Below are 19,078 nucleotides of genomic sequence, written 5' to 3'. Positions count from 1 at the left end.
GCATCTATTTATCAACACAGCTACAATCTCCCCAGTCACTCTGACTCCAACCACAGCCTTCATCACCTCTCCTCACATCTCAAAACCTCCTTTAGATGTTGTGTTGGCATTGCGCATGGTGATCTTAGGCTTGTGTGCGGCTGCTCGGACATGGAAACCCATTTCATGAAGCTCCCAACTAATAGTTATTCTGTTGCAACCGAGGACAGACAATTCTTATGCACTACGTGTTTCAGCACTCAGTGGTCCCGTTCTGTGAGCTTTTGTTGGTCCTAGACGTTTCCACTTCACAATAACAGCATTTACAGTTGACCGGGGCAGCCCTAGCAGTAAGGCCATTCTACTGCCAATGTTTGTCTATGGAGATTGCATGGCTGTGTGCTCGATTTTATACACCTGTCAGCAACGGGTGTGGCTGAAATAGCTGAATCCACTCATTTGAAGGGGTGTCCACATACTTTTGTATATGTTGTGTATTTATCCCCCCGAGGCCTGGTTTTCTTTTTAATTGCAGCAAAAAAGACTGTAGAAACGGTTCATGATGTATTCCATAAAATCAACTCTCCGAGGTGGGGAGTCTGTGGTGAACATGTTCAAACGCTACTTGATGTGTGTGTGTGTGTGTGTGTGTGTGTGTGTGTGTGTGTGTGTGTGTGTGTGTGTGTTAGCCAAGGCCTCCCCACCACCAGTGCCATACAACCAGCTACCAGGCCCTTCACTTAAAATACTTTCCCAACACAACTCCCCCTCCAACGTTCAAAGCTGGCCAAATCTCCGAGATAGGTGCTACTGACACCAGCCTTGTGGCAGTGTGTGTGTGTGTGTGTGTGTTTGTGTGTGTGTGTGTGTGTGTGTGTGTGTGTGTGTGTGTGTGTGTGTGTGTGTGTGTGTGTATGCGTGCCTGCAAGCATGTGGGTGTGTGTGTCCCCCGGGATAAGGAAGGAGTGAGTCTCTGATAAGAGGTAAGAGAGAGAGAGAGGTTTGGGAGACTGAAGCACTGAAATGCGGGTGATAGTGTAAGAGAGGTGTCGACTGAGGAAGGGAACCAACTGTCAGCGGCCTACGTAGCCTGTAGGCTAGCCATTCTGTCTCTCTCTCTGTGTGTGTGTGTGTGTGAGTGTGTGTGTGTGTGTGTGTGTGTGTGTGTGTGTGTGTGTGTGTGTGTGTGTGTGTGTGTGTGTGTGTGTGTGTGTGTGTGTGTGTGTGTGTGTGTGTGTGAGGATGGACACATCTGGTCCTCAGGGGCTGCAGTATTAATAGTTGCCCCTACTGAATAACATTTATTGTATTGAATTGAATTTGATTTCTCCCAGATGTTTCATTGATAAATGTTTTATTGATCATGAATTGATTGCTCAGAGGGTGACTGGATCAAAGTTACCCATCCCTGAATCAGGGCCTGTATTCTTAAGAGTAGGATTGCTGATATAGGATCAGTTGAGCATTTGTTCTAATAATGAATAACATTACATGGACAGGGGGGTTGGATCTGATCCTAGATCAGCATTCATACTCTAAGACCCTTAGTGGATACGGGTTCAGAGACGTGTACTTTACTTTAATGACTTCATTGTCCCCATGGGGACATGTTGTTGCAGTGTCATGTACACATTTAAAGTGCCATTTAAACACAAAACAAATTGACAATACAACTTTCATAACAGCTACATACCAATAAAAAGAGACTGCTGGCCTTACTGGGTCGACGAGAACATTAGCCTGCTGGCCTTACTGGGTCGATGAGAACATTAGCCTGCTGGCCTTACTGGGTCGATGAGAACATTAGCCTGCTGGCCTTACTGGGTCGACGAGAACATTAGCCTGCTGGCCTTACTGGGTCGATGAGAACATTAGCCTGCTGGCCTTACTGGGTTGACGAGAACATTAGCTGCTGGCCTTACTGGGTCGATGAGAACATTAGCCTGCTGGCCTTACTGGGTCGACGAGAACATTAGCCTGCTGGCCTTACTGGGTCGATGAGAACATTAGCCTGCTGGCCTTACTGGGTCTATGAGAACATTAGCCTGCTGGCCTTACTGGGTCGACGAGAACATTAGCCTGCTGGCCTTACTGGGTCGACGAGAACATTAGCCTGCTGGCCTTACTGGGTCGACGAGAACATTAGCATGCTGGTCTTACTGGGTCGATGAGAACATTAGCCTGCTGGCCTTACTGGGTCGACGAGAACATTAGCCTGCTGGCCTTACTGGGTCGACGAGAACATTAGCCTGCTGGCCTTACTGGGTCGATGAGAACATTAGCCTGCTGCCCTTACTGTGTCGATGAGAACATTAGCCTGCTGGCCTTACTGGGTCGATGAGAACATTAGCCTGCTGGCCTTACTGGGTCGATGAGAACATTAGCCTGCTGGCCTTACTGGGTCGATGAGAACATTAGCCTGCTGGCCTTACTGGGTCAATGAGAACATTAGCCTGCTGGCCTTACTGGGTCGATGAGAACATTAGCCTGCTGGCCTTACTGGGTCGATGAGAACATTAGCCTGCTGGCCTTACTGGGTCGATGAGAACATTAGCCTGCTGGCCTTACTGGGTCGATAGGAACATTAGCCTGCTGGCCTTACTGGGTCGATAGGAACATTAGCCCAGGCTATGTAGGAGGGATATCACACCTGGCACAAATGATTGTCTAGTTGTGTTTTTCCTGACAAGGGGTTCCCTATACCTGCACCCAGAGTGTCTAGTTCCAAGTCCGGGTACAAAGTACAGCTCTTATATGTGTGACAAATAACATTGTGAAAGACCGCTGCGGTTACAAGCTGAACAACAACAGTGTGGTTTGGGAGTAAAAGTGGCTGACAGGATCTATTTGTCTGTCTCTGTGAGGTTGTCTTGGATTAGCTTCTGCAAGGTCACTTTTTTTCTGCGCTGCTTTTTATTGTGGTTAGATTTTATGAGGTTCAGGTCTGAGCAAGGGTTCAGTCACTAACAATAATTACTTTGGCGGTTTGGAGTTGAGCCTCAACAAACTTGTTCCGGGCAAAGCCCAAGTAACAAAAAAATGGGTGTGCGAGTGAGTGTGTGTATGTGCGTGCGTGTGTAAGTTATATTCAGAGCAGGTTCATAATGTAGCGTTTTGGCCCGAGACGAATCCCAGGAGAATCGCCCCAAAACCCACAATCTTTGGAAGGAAATCAAAAGCACACAATTATAATCAGCTTGCATTTATGATGTCAAAACATGTAAAGCGGTTGTTACCTAGCAACCATGTATCGGGATTCTTTTGTACTTTTATGAGTTATTTTTCTGCAGTAAGTTGCTGCAGGGGATAAGAGAACAAGGATCTGTAGAACACTGTAGCAAAGTCATCCAACGTTTTGAAAACATATATTATTCATGTGTATTCAGTGTATATTGTAGGAGCTATAATATTATTGTTCATAAATCAATGTAATCGCAGTAATCCCTTATCAAACTATACCCGTGGTGACGGCCAATGAAAACAGAACAATCGATAACTTGACACTCCCTCATCAATTAATCTGTGTTACAAAATTGAAAATCCCCTTTAAGTCCGGATTTTTCTGAAGATCTCAACAGACAGCCATGTGCCAAGAGAAACCAAGGAGTGAGCCACTTTGTTTATGGAGGCGGAGGCGAGGAGGCGAGAGAGCGAGAGGGGGCGAGCGAGAGCGCGCGAGAGAGAGAGAGAGAGAGAGAGAGAGAGAGAGAGAGAGAGAGAGAGAGAGAGAGAGACTAGTGGGAAAGACAGAGATAGATGAGAGAGCGAGAGAGACTGGTGAAAAACAGAGAGAGAGAGAGAGAGAGAGAGAGAGAGAGAGAGAGGGGGAGGGAGGGAGGGAGGGAGGGACTAGTGGGAAAGACAGAGATAGATGAGAGAGCGAGAGAGACTGGTGAAAAACAGAGAGAGAGAGAGAGAGAGAGAGAGAGAGAGAGAGAGAGAGAGAGAGGGGGAGGGAGGGAGGGAGGGAGGGAGGGAGGGAGGGAGGGAGGGAGGGAGGGAGGGAGGGAGGGAGGGAGGGAGGGAGGGAGGGACTAGTGGGAAAGACAGAGATAGATGAGAGAGCGAGAGAGACTGGTGAAAAACAGAGAGAGAGAGAGAGAGAGAGAGAGAGAGAGAGAGAGAGAGAGGGGGAGGGAGGGAGGGAGGGAGGGAGGGAGGGAGGGAGTGACTAGTGGGAAAGACAGAGATAGATGAGAGAGCGAGAGAGACTGGTGAAAAACAGAGAGAGAGAGAGAGAGAGAGAGAGAGAGAGAGAGAGAGAGAGAGAGAGAGAGAGAGAGAGAGGGGGAGGGAGGGAGGGAGGGAGGGAGGGAGGGAGGGAGGGAGGGAGGGAGGGAGGGAGGGAGGGAGGGAGGGGGAGAGAGAGAGAGAGAGAGAGAGAGACTAGTGGGAAAGACAGAGATAGATGAGAGAGCGAGAGAGACTGGTGAAAAACAGAGAGAGAGAGAGCGAGAGAGAGAGAGAGAGAGAGAGAGACTAGTGGGAAAGACAGAGATAGATGAGAGAGCGAGAGAGACTGGTGAAAAACAGAGAGAGAGAGAGAGAGAGAGAGAGAGAGAGAGAGAGAGAGAGAGAGAGGGGGAGGGAGGGAGGGAGTGAGTGAGTGACTAGTGGGAAAGACAGAGATAGATGAGAGAGCAAGAGAGACTGGTGAAAAACAGAGAGAGAGAGAGGGAGGGAGAGAGAGAGGGAGGGAGGGAGGGAGGGAGTGAGTGACTAGTGGGAAAGACAGAGATAGATGAGAGAGCCTCTGTGGAATAATACCATCAAAAGGTCTTACTTTAAACCACAAAAATATCAGAGAAAAACTCAAGAACACACAATTAAAAACAACCAGAACCCAATTGCCTACCAAGTGACACAGGCTGAACTTTAAAAAAGAATACAAAAGCCTTAAAGCTGGAAAGACATGTGGCCCTCACTCAGGAATGAAATGCTGAAACACACTACTCCCCTATATATAAAAAAGGTGACAAATTAGACCATGATAACTATACAGGAATATGTGTTACCAGTAACATAGGGAAACTGTTCTGTTGTATTCTCAATGGACAAATACCGACTTTCCTAACACAATATAAAGCTCTCAGCAAAACACTAGTTGGCTGTCTACCCAAAGACAGAACAACAGACCACATACACCTATTATATTTTGTAATAAACCAGCATGTGCATCAGAAAAGCAGAGGAAAAGTATTAGCATGTTTTGTTGATTTTAAGAATGCTTTTGATTCTACATGGCATGATGGATTATATTACAAAACCCTCCAAAGCGGCGTTGTGGGTAAAGTATACGACATCATAAAATCTATTTACACGAACAACACATGTAGTATTAAACTGAACAGTCAAAGAACAGAGTTTTTTGCACAAGGGTGAGGGGTGAGACAAGAGTGCAGTTTAAGTCCAACCCTGTTCAACGTCTACATCAACAAACTATCAGTGTTGTTTGACCAATCTGCAACCCCTGGACTCAACCTCAAAGATGAAGAGGTCAGATCCCTGCTCTCCACAGACGACCTTGTCCTACTGTCACCAACAGAGCAAGGTCTACAGGGACAACCTACATTTCTCTGTGAGTACAGCAACAACTGGGCAATCAACATCAACTTTCAGAAAACCAAAGTCGTAACAGTCCTTCAAATGAGGAAATACCATGAAACATGCCCACTGGCACAACTACCTGGAACTAAAAATCAGCGCCTCTGGTGGATTTGGTCTGGCAGTGAATGCACAAAGAAAAGGCTACAAATTATTTTATTCCATAAATAGAAAATTCTCCAAAACAAATACTCCAAATCGGGTGCAAAATATGAAATAGTGTAATTTTACCCGTTGCACCATATGGAAGCCAAGTTTGGGGTCCAACTTGTACAGTGCCTTGCGAAAGTATTCGGCCCCCTTGAACTTTGCGACCTTTTGCCACATTTCAGACTTTAAACATAAAGATATAAAACTGTATTTTTTTGTGAAGAATCAACAACAAGTGGGACACAATCATGAAGTGGAACGACATTTATTGGATATTTCAAACTTTTTTAACAAATCAAAAACTGAAAAATTGGGCGTGCAAAATTATTCAGCCCCCTTAAGTTAATACTTTGTAGCGCCACCTTTTGCTGCGATTACAGCTGTAAGTCGCTTGGGGTATGTCTCTATCAGTTTTGCACATCGAGAGACTGAAATTATTTCCCATTCCTCCTTGAAAAACAGCTTGAGCTCAGTGAGGTTGGATGGAGAGCATTTGTGAACAGCAGTTTTCAGTTCTTTCCACAGATTCTCGATTGGATTCAGGTCTGGACTTTGACTTGGCCATTCTAACACCTGGATATGTTTATTTTTGAACCATTCCATTGTAGATTTTGCTTTATGTTTTGGATCATTGTCTTGTTGGAAGACAAATCTCCGTCCCAGTCTCAGGTCTTTTGCAGAGTCCATCAGGTTTTCTTCCAGAATGGTCCTGTATTTGGCTCCATCCATCTTCCCATCAATTTTAACCATCTTCCCTGTCCCCGCTGAAGAAAAGCAGGCCCAAACCATGATGCTGCCACCACCATGTTTGACAGTGGGGATGGTGTGTTCAGCTGTGTTGCTTTTACGCCAAACATAACGTTTTGCATTGTTGCCAAAAAGTTCAATTTTGGTTTCATCTGACCAGAGCACCTTCTTCCACATGTTTGGTGTGCCTCCCAGGTGTCTTGTCGCAAACTTTAAACCACACTTTTTATGGATATCTTTAAGAAATGGCTTTCTTCTTGCCACTCTTCCATAAAGGCCAGATTTGTGCAATATACGACTGATTGTTGTCCTATGGACAGAGTCTCCCACCTCAGCTGTAGATCTCTGCAGTTCATCCAGAGTGATCATGGGCCTCTTGGCTGCATCTCTGATCAGCCTTCTCCTTGTATGAGCTGAAAGTTTAGAGGGACGGCCAGGTCTTGGTAGATTTGCAGTGGTCTGATACTCCTTCCATTTCAATATTATCGCTTGCACAGTGCTCCTTGGGATGTTTAAAGCTTGGGAAATCTTTTTGTATCCAAATCTGGCTTTAAACTTCTTCACAACAGTATCTCGGACCTGCCTGGTGTGTTCCTTGTTCTTCATGATGCTCTCTGCGCTTTTAACGGACCTCTGAGACTATCACAGTGCAGGTGCATTTATACGGAGACTTGATTACACACAGGTGGATTGTATTTATCATCATTAGTCATTTAGGTCAACATTGGATCATTCAGAGATCCTCACTGAAATTCTGGAGAGAGTTTGCTGCATTGAAAGTAAAGGGGCTGAATAATTTTGCACGCCCAATTTTTCAGTTTTTGATTTGTTAAAAAAGTTTGAAATATCCAATAAATGTTGTTCCACTTCATGATTGTGTCCCACTTGTTGTTGATTCTTCACAAAAAAATACAGTTTTATATCTTTATGTTTGAAGCCTGAAATGTGGCAAAAGGTCGCAAAGTTCAAGGGGGCCGAATACTTTCGCAAGGCAATGTAATTACGTTTATAAGCAATGGGCGGAAAACCCAATAGAAAATCTACATCCAGAATTCTGCAGAATTATCCTAAATCTCCAAAAGAAAGTACCAAATAATGCATGCAGAGAGGAACTCTGAAGATTCCCTTTAATTGTAAATATAAAGAAAAGGACACTAACATTTTGACACCATTTGAAATTAAGCCTTAAAACATCCTTACAATTCAAATCACTGGAAAACCGAAGAACTGAACACGGAAAAGAGTCCCCTAAGACAGCTTTAAAAAATACTTAACAACCCTATTATCCCAACACACAGGGAAAACAGATCGTTACAGCAATTAAAACCTCCTATTTGACCAATTGGGAAAATTCAACAAAAAACACAGAATAAACTAAATTGCTCTTTGGCCCTCAAAAGAGAAAACTAATTGGCAGAATATCTCTACTCTGTCAGAAATACAAAACAGAGACAGATCCTGACCAAATACAGGCTCAGCGACCACCAACTGGCTATAGAAAAAGGGAGACACAAAAAGACATGGCTACCCAAAGAGGAGCTGTGTGTCTGTGTGGTCACTGTACGACAGGGGAGGTAGAAACAGAGATTCGCTTTTTCCTCTACTATGAGAAATACTCCCAAATAAGATCATATTTTTCCAAGAAAATATCTCAACCAATTCCCAACATCTGTGCATTTACTAATTACATAAAGCTGGGAATTATTCTGGGTGAGGGAGAAACCGCAAATATTACTGCCAGATATGGATATTACCATAGGTCGAATGACACTCCATTAACATTAATTCCCTGAAGTATTTCCATTGTATATAACCTCTGAATAATACATAGTGTAACCACCATCCATGTACATTTCATTATCCTCATTGCATTGTTCTGTATTTACTGAAATGCTGTACCGCTATATTGCTTTGGCAATATCTAATTGTATTTCATGCCAATAAAGCAATCTGAACTTGTATTTGATAGAGAGAGGATAGAGAGAGAGATTACTGCAGGCCTAACTAAGTGGACTGGTCCAGGGTTAGTACAGGAGATCCCAGTGGATCCTAAAGGCTCAGTCATGATCTGTCAGGTCTGTTACAGAGACCTTATCCGTCTGCGTTGCTTCCCTCTCTGTTGTCTTTGGGAAGTGGGACTTGGGCTCACTGGGGCTTTTGGCTGGAGGCGAATGCCAGCACGGAGAGCCCTCGCCAGGTCAATCCACCCCATCTGGAGTTGATTGAGACCACACTACAGGGGAAGGGACACTCACTCACTCACTCACTCACTCACTCACTCACTCACTCACTCACTCACTTGTCTAGATCTGTCTGTCTAGCTTGCAGGTCTCTCTCTCTCTCTCTCTCTCTCTCTCTCTCTCTCTCTCTCTCTCTCTCTGTCCATGTTGAATCACCTTCCCCCCTCAATCATCCTCCCTGTCCAATTACACGGGTTGTCACATTTGATGGGAACATGCTGACTTCTAAATGTTTAATTACAGTATATGCATTATGATTGGAACACAGTGACATTTTAAATGTATCATTCCCCCCAAATGCGTTCTGCCAATGTACTAGCAGCATATTTTGCACACACACATACACACATGGACACACACACACATGCACACACCCATGCGCACACACGCACAAGCGCACACACGCACACGCGCACACACGCACACGCACACACACACACACACACACACATACACACACACACACACGCACACACACACACCATCTTTCCTCTTGTGTTGGTTTGATTGATGGTTGTTATGACAGAAAGTAGCAAAGCTTGTAATACAGGAGCCCTTTACTTCGCTCCACTGTCTCTGGTATTTACGTGAGTGAGTGTCCACTCCCCATCTCTTACTGTTGCTAGACTGGACAGTTACTAAACTAGTGGTGCCGTGCAGATCTCTAATAAAAATAGGACTCCATAGGGTTTGCTTATTCAATGAGAACTGACAAGGGTTACATCCCAAATGGCACCCTAGTTCTTATATACTGCAATTAATTTTGACCTATTTGACACCAGATTCTGAGATTCCCTATAGGTTTATCACTACTGGTCAAAAATAGTGCACTATAGAGTTAATATGCTGCCTTTTCGCACGCAGACAAATTCTTTGAGTTGTTGGCCCCTTTTCACCTTAGCTGTGTTCATATACTCATACTAACCACACTAACTGTACTATTTGTGATGTAAATTGAGTATATAGTGTCGTGTCTTTACTATCATTAACTGTAGACTTATAGTTTTAATCAAAGATTCTCTGTAATTAGTATTACGCGATTAGACTGATTATTCATGTAACCATAATTACTAGGAAGTCGGGGCACCAAGGAAAAATATTCAGATTACAAAGTTATAATTTCCTAAAATAACTTTTCAGATATTTTATCTGATCAATTAGTCTTCGATTTAATGAATTATTTACTTTACCTCATTCCAAACGTCGTAAATTGTTGGTTATCTGCACGAACCCAGTCTTCACTATGAGTCATCCATACATCAATTGTCTTAAATAATTTATTTATTACTAACTAAGTAATTCACAGAAATGCATAAACAAACAAACAAACAAGGTAAATCTGGTTAGAAGAAATGATAGGAGAATGTGCCTTAGTGGGCTAAACCGGCATCGCGGCTTGTTAGACAAAAGGGGAAGTGGGGATCGACTAAGAAGTCACTACAGAGTGATAATTATAACAATTGAAATGCGAATTCTTTGCACATGAACGCTCACTCTTTCGGGAACAATTGCAATCAATATATATATATTTACGCTCAGTGGGTTGCCTTGATCGCTGGTGAAAAGTTTGTTTCTGTTTCTGTTGGAGAGTTTCGTCGAAAACATGGTCTGGTGATAATTTCTGAAGGTTGGGTTTTATTCGGAATGGCAGAAAAGGGCTGTCCTAGGACGCCTGACCCTAACTGGGCTCAGGGGCGGTCCTCTGATTTAGTTAACACACCCAAAGTCGTAACATGTCTAGCTAGTAATTTGCTATGCTAACAAGCTAGCAAGAGGTTGCATAGCAACAGCATCAACTTCCTGTAGACAGGCGAAGCACTTGTACGTCAACTGAAAGGATACCGGTCATTTACAGTACACTAAAATGACCTAATAGTATATAGAATGTAGTATATACTCATTATGTAGTATACAGTATGTTAGTATGTGTACTCAAACACAGCTCTTGTGTCTGTAACTGTCACTGGAATGGAGGTATACTAAACATAGTTATGCTACTCTGTCATTCCTGTGTTTAAGGAGGTTTTGTTGTAATTGAGTTTCGAAAGTTTTTAAAATGAGGGCACCACTAATATGGAGGTTATTAGCAGAATATAGCGAGCGGGTGGTTTGGCAGATGCCTAAGGAGAGACTGCCCATTGTGGGAGTGTAGGTAGGGCATCAGAGAAACAATGAATGAATGGAAATGAATAAGTCTATGAACAGGATTCTTGTGTTCTAGTGTTGGATTTTGTGCTTCCCTATCTAGATATAATGAAACAAATATAGAGTTTGGTGAAATCCTTAAGAATGTAAAGCCTTTATTAGAAAACTGAAACTAAACCATTCCCCTTCCTAGTATGTGTTGAGACAGACAGAGGAAGTTGTCATGTCTACTATTCGAAAACATGTTTGGGCGGGATAAAGATCAGATGTCATCTTAGAGAATCGACTTTGTCAAAATTCTGCTGAAAGTGACCCATAAATAAAGCATGTACACCTCTGAGAAATTGCTCAATGGTGGCAAAGTTGAGTCTACTAGTGTCTGGCCGGGGGGGGGGGGGGGTGTAGTGTTTTGTGTTATGTGTTTTTGTCCGCTAACTTGGCTCTGGGTTGTTGTTGTTCTTGCCAAGAACAGATACCATGTCAAAACAAGCACTCTCAACGTCCGACCGGGGGGGGGGGGGGGGGGGGCTCTTGTTTTCAGTTCGCATTTGGTTTGTATTTATCCACTCTGGAATAAGAGATAGATTCTGGAGGAAGAAAAAGAGGCATAACAGACTGACAGGAAGGCATAACAGAATCATAGGAAGGCATAGCAGAATGACAGGAAGGCATAGCAGAATGATAGGAAGGCATAACAGAATGATAGGAAGGCATAACAGAATGACAGGAAGGCATAGCAGAATGACAGGAAGGCATAGCAGAATGACAGGAAGGCATAGCAGAATGATAGGAAGGCATAACAGAATGACAGGAAGGCATAACAGAATCATAGGAAGGCATAGCAGAATGACAGGAAGGCATAGCAGAATGACAGGAAGGCATAGCAGAATGATAGGAAGGCATAACAGAATGACAGGAAGGCATAACAGAATGATAGGAAGGCATAACAGAATGATAGGAAGGTATAGCAGAATCATAGGAAGGCATAGCAGAATGATAGGAAGGCATAGCAGAATGATAGGAAGGCATAGCAGAATGATAGGAAGGCATAGCAGAATGATAGGAAGGCATAGCGGAATGATAGGAAGGCATTGCAGAATGATAGGAAGGCATAGCAGAATCATAGGAAGGCATAGCAGAATGATAGGAAGGCATAGCAGAATGATAGGAAGGCATAGCAGAATGACAGGAAGGCATAACAGAATGACAGGAAGGCATAGCAGAATGATAGGAAGGCATAGCAGAATGACAGGAAGGCATAGCAGAATGATAGGAAGGCATAGCAGAATGATAGGAAGGCATAGCAGAATGATAGGAAGGCATAGCAGAATGACAGGAAGGCATAGCAGAATGATAGGAAGGCATAGCAGAATGATAGGTTGGCATAGCAGAATGACAGGAAGGCATAGCAGAATGACAGGAAGGCATTGCAGAATGACAGGAAGGCATTGCAGAATGACAGGAAGGCATAGCTGAATCATAGGAAGGCATAGCAGAATGACAGGAAGGCATAGCAGAATGATAGGAAGGCATAGCAGAATGATAGGTTGGCATAGCAGAATGACAGGAAGGCATAGCAGAATGATAGGAAGGCATTGCAGAATGACAGGAAGGCATTGCAGAATGACAGGAATGCATAGCAGAATGATAGGAAGGCATAGCAGAATGATAGGAAGGCATAGCAGAATGATAGGAAGGCATAGCAGAATGATAGGAAGGCATAGCGGAATGATAGGAAGGCATAGTCCTCCATTTTACCCAGGTGACCCGTCCTCCATTTTACCCAGGTGACCTGTCCTCCATTTTACCTCAGTGACCCGTCCTCCATTTTACCTCAGTGAACCGAAGAGAATCTTCCTTCATCACCTATATCAGGTGTGCTGACAGAAAAAAATCCCAGCCTGCATCGGGCAGACATTGTTACCTCCCTGGGTGCATCTCAACACTACTTGGAAGTACAGTTCAAGTCAACATTTTGGACACACCTACGCATTACAGGGTTTTTCTTTATTTTTTACTATTTGTAGAATAATAGTGAAGACATCAAAACTATGAAATAACACACATGGAATCATATAGTAACCAAAAAAAGTGTGAAAGAAATCTAAATATACTTTATATTTTATTTTCTTCAAAGTAGCCACCTTGATGACCGCTTTGCACACTATTGGCATTCTCTCAACAAGCTTCATGAGGTAGTCACCTGTAAAGCATTTTAATTAACAGGTGTGCCTTGTTAAAAGTTAATTTGTGGAATTTTAGTCCATCATTACTTTAAGACATGAAGATCAGTCAATCGACAAAATTTCAAGAACTTCAAAGTTTCTTCAAGTGCAGTTGCAAAAACAATCAAGGGCAATCTTGAAACTGGCTCTCATGATGACCGCCACAAGAAAGGAAGACCCAGATTTACCTCTGCTGCAGAGGATAAGTTCATTAGAGTTAACTGCACCAAATAAATGCTTCACAGAGTTCAAGTAACAGACACATCTCAACATCAACTGTTCAGAGGAGACTATGTGAATCAGGCCTTCAATGTCAAACTGCTGTAAAAACAAAAACACTACTAAAGGACACCAATAAGAAGAAGAGACTTGCTTGGGCCAAGAAACACAAGCAATGGCCATTAGACCGGTGGAAATCCGTTATTTGGTCTGATGAGTCTAAATTTGTGATGGTGTGACCAAACCTCCAGGCTGTTTAAGGGCTATTTGACCAAGAAGGAGAGTGATGGAGTGCTGCATCAGATGACCTGGCCTCCACAATCACCTGACTTCAACCCAATTGAGATGGTTTGGGATGAGTTGGACCGCAGAGTGAAGGAAAAGCAGCCAACAAGTGCTCAGTTTTATATATAGTGTTGATGTCTTCACTGTTATTCTACAATGTAGAAAATAGTCAAAATAAAGAACAACCCCTGAATGAGTAGGTGTGTCCAAACTTTTGACTGGTACTGTATCTTGTAAGCATATGGCCACAGGTACAGGAGCAGCCATACAGCTGGGATTACCCACAGCTCGTACAGAGACAGGTGTGTCTGAGCCTTGATCAAAGACACTGGGCTGCCGAGGGAGAGGGAGAGAGGGAGGGGACTTATTTGATATTCATTCACATAAATCCCATTTGATTGGATGAATGGCTTGAGGACATTGTCACCATGATGGCCCCATAAGGTGGTAGAAGCTCTTGGCAACATCTTCTGTAGTCTGGCATCTGGCCCTTGTCATATCCCAAACAATGAGCCCCACTTAAGTCAATGTAGCATCTGTTCAGATGCACCACTGTAGTTGCTATTCCCACCTCTTCCATCCCTTCTTTAACGAGTGTGTGTGTGTGTTTGTGTGTGTGTGTGTGTTTGTGTGCATGTGAATATCTCCCCCAGCAGCTCCGCACATATGGAGCACTCATCTCTTCTCTGCACTCTTGCCAAAGTGTGTGAGGCGTTTTGGAAAGCACAGCGGCAAAGTTTCCTTAAACTCTTTAGACTCTTTGGACTCCTCTCTCTCTCTCTCTCTCTCTCTCTCTCCCATATCTATATTTCTCTCTCTAAGCTCTCTCATAGCTCTCTCCCATCTCTCTCTTTCTCTCTCTTAGCTCTCTCTTAGCTCTCTCTCCCATCTCGCTCTCTCTCCTATCTCTATGCTTTGACAGATATCTAAACTCAAATACAGACACCCCTCCACTGCTGCTTTTTTATCTTTCTTAGATGGATGTATCACATAGTAGGACCTGCCAAGTACATTGTTGAGGAAATGCATGTGATGTACACACACACACACACACACACACACACACACACACACACACACACACACACACACACACACACACACACACACACACACACACACACACACACACACACACACACACACACACACACACACAAACACACACAGAGGCATTATGCCAAAAGGTGTTTCGCTTTACCAGCTGCCAAATCCTACAATTAGTGAGGCCCACAACTGTTTTATATGCGATAGAGGAACCAGTGTGTGCATGTATATATATATATATAGTATATATATACTATATATACTCTCTCTCTCTATATATATATATATATATATATACACACTCAGCTGTGGCAACCCCTTCTTCACCACCAGCCATCAGTCATCGTCTCACACCGTAACACGAACCACTGCGGCCCCACAGCCCTTTGAACAACCGCCCCATAAAAGACCCAGAAACACCCCAAGACACAAACCTCTCTCTCAGTCATGTCTCTCTCTCCTCTCCTCACCCCTACTCCACCCCCTCCTCAGGCCGCAAAGACATCACTGTGGTTTGGTGACAGCAGACAGGAGTTAGGTCTAGGGGAGATCCAGGGAGGGCCCATACCATAACTAAGCAGCCTGCCAGGGTGCACTGACAGCTGGGAGCGGGCAGCAGCCAGGACTGGGATTTTGGGATGAGAACCAGGGTGACTTTGAGGAGAGGAGTAATTACATTACCCCGCTGGAGACGCTTGAAGCCAATTAGACCGGCTGCGTGCGCCACCGTGCATCATTTTATTTTGTACCCCCACACCAGACTTGATCACGACACGCAGGTTAAAATATCAAAACAAACTCTGAACCAATGACATTAATTTGGGGACAGGTCCAAAAGCATTAAACATTTTTGGCAATTTAGCTACCTAGCTTGCACTTGCTAGCTAATTTGTCCTATTTAGCTAGCTTGCTGTTGCTAGCTAATTTGTCCTGGGATATAAACATTGAGTTGTTATTTTACCGTGTCTGAGGGAGTCCTGTCCTGCAAATATGATTTGAAATCTTTGAAATACTTTGAAAGTTCGCATTAGCCTGCCTAAAGAAGCCAGATGGGTGGTGGTAACACTTTTTGGGACTATCATATTCGTCCCATTTTGCCAAGCATGCTCCATCAAACACAGATAAAGCATTTTAAATTATTTCTAACAGTGCTTGAACCCAGGTGTGAGGCAGCTGCTATAGTAGGGTTGTTCTAGTGCTCTAGTGGTTAGCTGACAGCAGACCTATCAGACTAGAGGAGAGGGTCATTGCTGCTTTTTTCTTCTCTTCTCTCTATTGCTTGACTTGCCAATGTCCATTTTGTTTTCGAGGAGTAAGTCTCACAGAATTGTGGGGTTGTGTGTGTGTGTTGGGGGGATTGTATGTGCAGTTAACTAATATCATTCATCATTCCATTTCTAAAATGGAACCATGTCAGTGATGTTGGAAATATGTTGGTATGTTGGTCTGCGTTCCGAGCAATGGTATCTTTCAAACCACATGAATGCATTTGCTATATTCATGGAGTTACACACCGTAACACACACACACACACACTTTCACAATACCACAATATCATGATCCAACTACATCCACCATTCATTCACACATGTATTAATTATTCCAATCTTCTCCCCCCCCCCCCCCCCCCCGCCCCCCCCCCCCCCCCCCCCCCCCCGCAGCAAATCCTGCGTCACTCGCGGGCCAACGCCACTAAGGTGATCTTCCTGATAACGGACGGCTACTCCAACGGGGGCGACCCTCGCCCGGTGGCGGCCGCTCTGAGGGAGCAGGGGGTGGAGATCTACACCCTGGGGATCTGGCAGGGGAACATCAGAGAGTTACATGACATGGCCTCACATCCCAAGGACCAGCACTGCTACCTGGTGCACAACTTCGCCGAGTTTGAGGCCCTGGCTCGCCGTGCGCTGCATGAAGGTGAGGGGTATGAGCAACTGAATAGTTTGAGTACCAGTCTTTTCACTCTTTGCCACTCCTTGTCAAGTCTCCACTTGTTGTATTCAGCACAATGACGAATACAATTTTATTTGACTTGCGTGTCATGCCAAATACATTTTCATAAAGGAGTGGCAAGGAGTTTAATGATAGCACGAGAGACTGGTACCCAGGCTGACACTTGAAGGCTTATGTGAATCAGGTTTTACAGTACTATGTCAATGGGAGATTTGTGGGAAGGAAAGATTGAGTGGAAGATGTTTTTCTCAACTTTGCATACAGGCAGCCCATTCTGACTAGATATATAGTGCATTCAGAAAGTGCATTCAGAAAGTATTCAGACCCCTTGACTTTTTCCACATTTCATAACGTTACAACCAATACATCACCGGGGTCAAGCTTCCTGCCATCCAGGACCTCTATACCAGGCGGTGTCAGAGGAAGGCCCTAAAAATCGTCAAAGACTCCAGCCACCCTAGTCATAGACTGTTCTCTCTGCTACCGCACGCAAGCGGTACCGGAGCGCCAAGTCTAGGACCAAAAGGTTTCTAAACAGCTTCTACCCCCAAGCCATAAGACTCCTGAACAGCTAATCAAATGGCTACCCAGACTATTTTCACCCCCCCACTCTGCTACCACTCTGTTATTATCTATGCATAGCCACTTTAATAACTATTCCTACATGTACATAATTATCTCAATTACCTAAACATCGGTGCCCCCGATAAGCATTTCATTGTCAGGTCTACACCTGTTCTATTCAGCGCATGTGACAAATACAATTTGATTTGACTTGATTTTGATTTTATTTATTCTAAAATTTATTAAATCGTTTCCCCCCTCATCATTCTACACACAATAACCCAGAACGGCAAAGCGAAAAACTGTTTTTTATAAATATTTGCACATTTATTACAAATAAAAAAAATAAAAATCACATTTACATAAGTATTCAGACCCTTTACTCAGTACTTTGTTGAAGCACCTTTGGCAGCGATTACAGCCTTGACTCTTCTTAGGTATGACGCTACAATCTTGACATACCTGTATTTGGGGAGATTCTCTCACTCTTCTCTGCAAACCTTCTCAAGCCCTGTCAGGTTGGATGAAGAGTGTCGTTACACAGCTATTTTCAGGTCTCTCCAGAGATGTTCGATCGGGTTCAAGTCCGGGCTCTGGCTGGGCCACTCAAGGACATTCAGATGCTTGTCCCGAAGCCACTCCTGCGTTGTATTGGCTGTGTGCTTAGGGTTGTTGTCCTGATGGAAGGTGAACCTACACCCCAGTCTGAGGTCCTGAACGCTCTAGAGCAGGTTTTCATCAAGGATCTCTCTGTACTTTGCTCCATTCAACCTGCCCTCAGTCCTTACTAGTCTCCCAGTCCCTGCCACTGAAAAACATCCCCACAGCATGATGCCGCAACCACCATGCTTTACCGTAGGGATGGTGCCAGGTTCCCTCCAGACGTGATGCTTGGAATTCAGGCCAAAGAGTTCAATCTTGGTTTCATCAGAGAATCTTGTTTCTCATGGTCTGAGAGTCCTCAAGGTGTCGTATGGCAAACTCCAAGCAGTCTGTCATGTCTCGTTTACTGAGGAGTGGCTTCCGTCTGGCCACTCTACCATAAAGGCCTGATTGGTGGAGTGCTGCAGAGATGGTTGTCCTTCTAGAAGGTTCACCTATCTGCACAGAGGATCTCTGGAGCTCTGTCAGAGTGACTATCGGGTTCTTGGTCACCTCCCTGACCAAGGCCCTTCTCCCCCAATTGCTCATTTTGGCCCGGCGGTCAGCTCTAGGAAGAGTTGTGGGGGTTTCAAACTTCTTCCATTTAAAAATGATGGAGGCCACTGTGTTCTTGGAGACCTTCAATGCTGCAGACATTTTTTGGTAACCTTTCCCAGATCTGTGCCTCGACACATTCCTGTCTCAGAGCTCTACGGACAATTCCTTCGGCTTGGTTTTTGCACAGACTAACACTATCAACTGTGGGACCTTATATAGACAGGTGTGTGTCTTTCCAAATCATGTCCAATCAATTGAATTTACAACAGGTGGACTCCAAACAAGTTGTAGAAACATCTCAAGAATGATCAATGGAAACAGGATGCACTTGCACCTCAATTTCCATTCCAAAATTAAATCTAAAATCCTATTTCGCAACAAAGCATCCTTCACTCATGCTGCCCAACATACCCTCGTAAAACTGACTATCCTGCCGATCCTTGACTTCGGCGATGTCATTTACAAAATAGCCTCCAACACTCTATTCAGCAAATTGGATGCAGTCTATCACAGTACCATCTGTTTTGCCACCAAAGCCCCATATACTACCCACCACTGCGACTTGTATGCTCTCGTTGGCTGGCCCTCCCTTCATATTTGTCTCCAAACCCACTGGCTCTAGGTCATCTATAAGTCTTTGCTAGGTAAAACCCTGCCTAATCTCAGCTCACTGGTCACCATAGCAGCACCCACCCGTAGCATGCGCTCCAGAAGGTATAT

General features: G+C 44.2%; 1 protein-coding gene across 2 annotated transcripts in view; it reads left to right on the top strand.

Annotated features, from left to right (window-relative positions):
- LOC110532940 (sushi, von Willebrand factor type A, EGF and pentraxin domain-containing protein 1) overlaps positions 1–19,078 on the top strand; it is a 156,232-nt gene that overhangs the window by 17,757 nt on the left and 119,397 nt on the right. For both annotated transcript variants that reach the window (XM_036987454.1, XM_036987453.1), the window contains exon 2: positions 16,303–16,558. In XM_036987454.1, the coding sequence (XP_036843349.1) occupies positions 16,303–16,558 (256 nt within the window). The remainder of the gene's footprint in view (positions 1–16,302; positions 16,559–19,078) is intronic.

Source organism: Oncorhynchus mykiss, chromosome 9 (genome assembly GCF_013265735.2).
Source record: "Oncorhynchus mykiss isolate Arlee chromosome 9, USDA_OmykA_1.1, whole genome shotgun sequence".
Taxonomy (NCBI): domain Eukaryota; kingdom Metazoa; phylum Chordata; class Actinopteri; order Salmoniformes; family Salmonidae; genus Oncorhynchus; species Oncorhynchus mykiss.
Note: the sequence above shows the minus strand (reverse complement) of the source record. Positions and strands in the feature narration are given on the sequence as shown.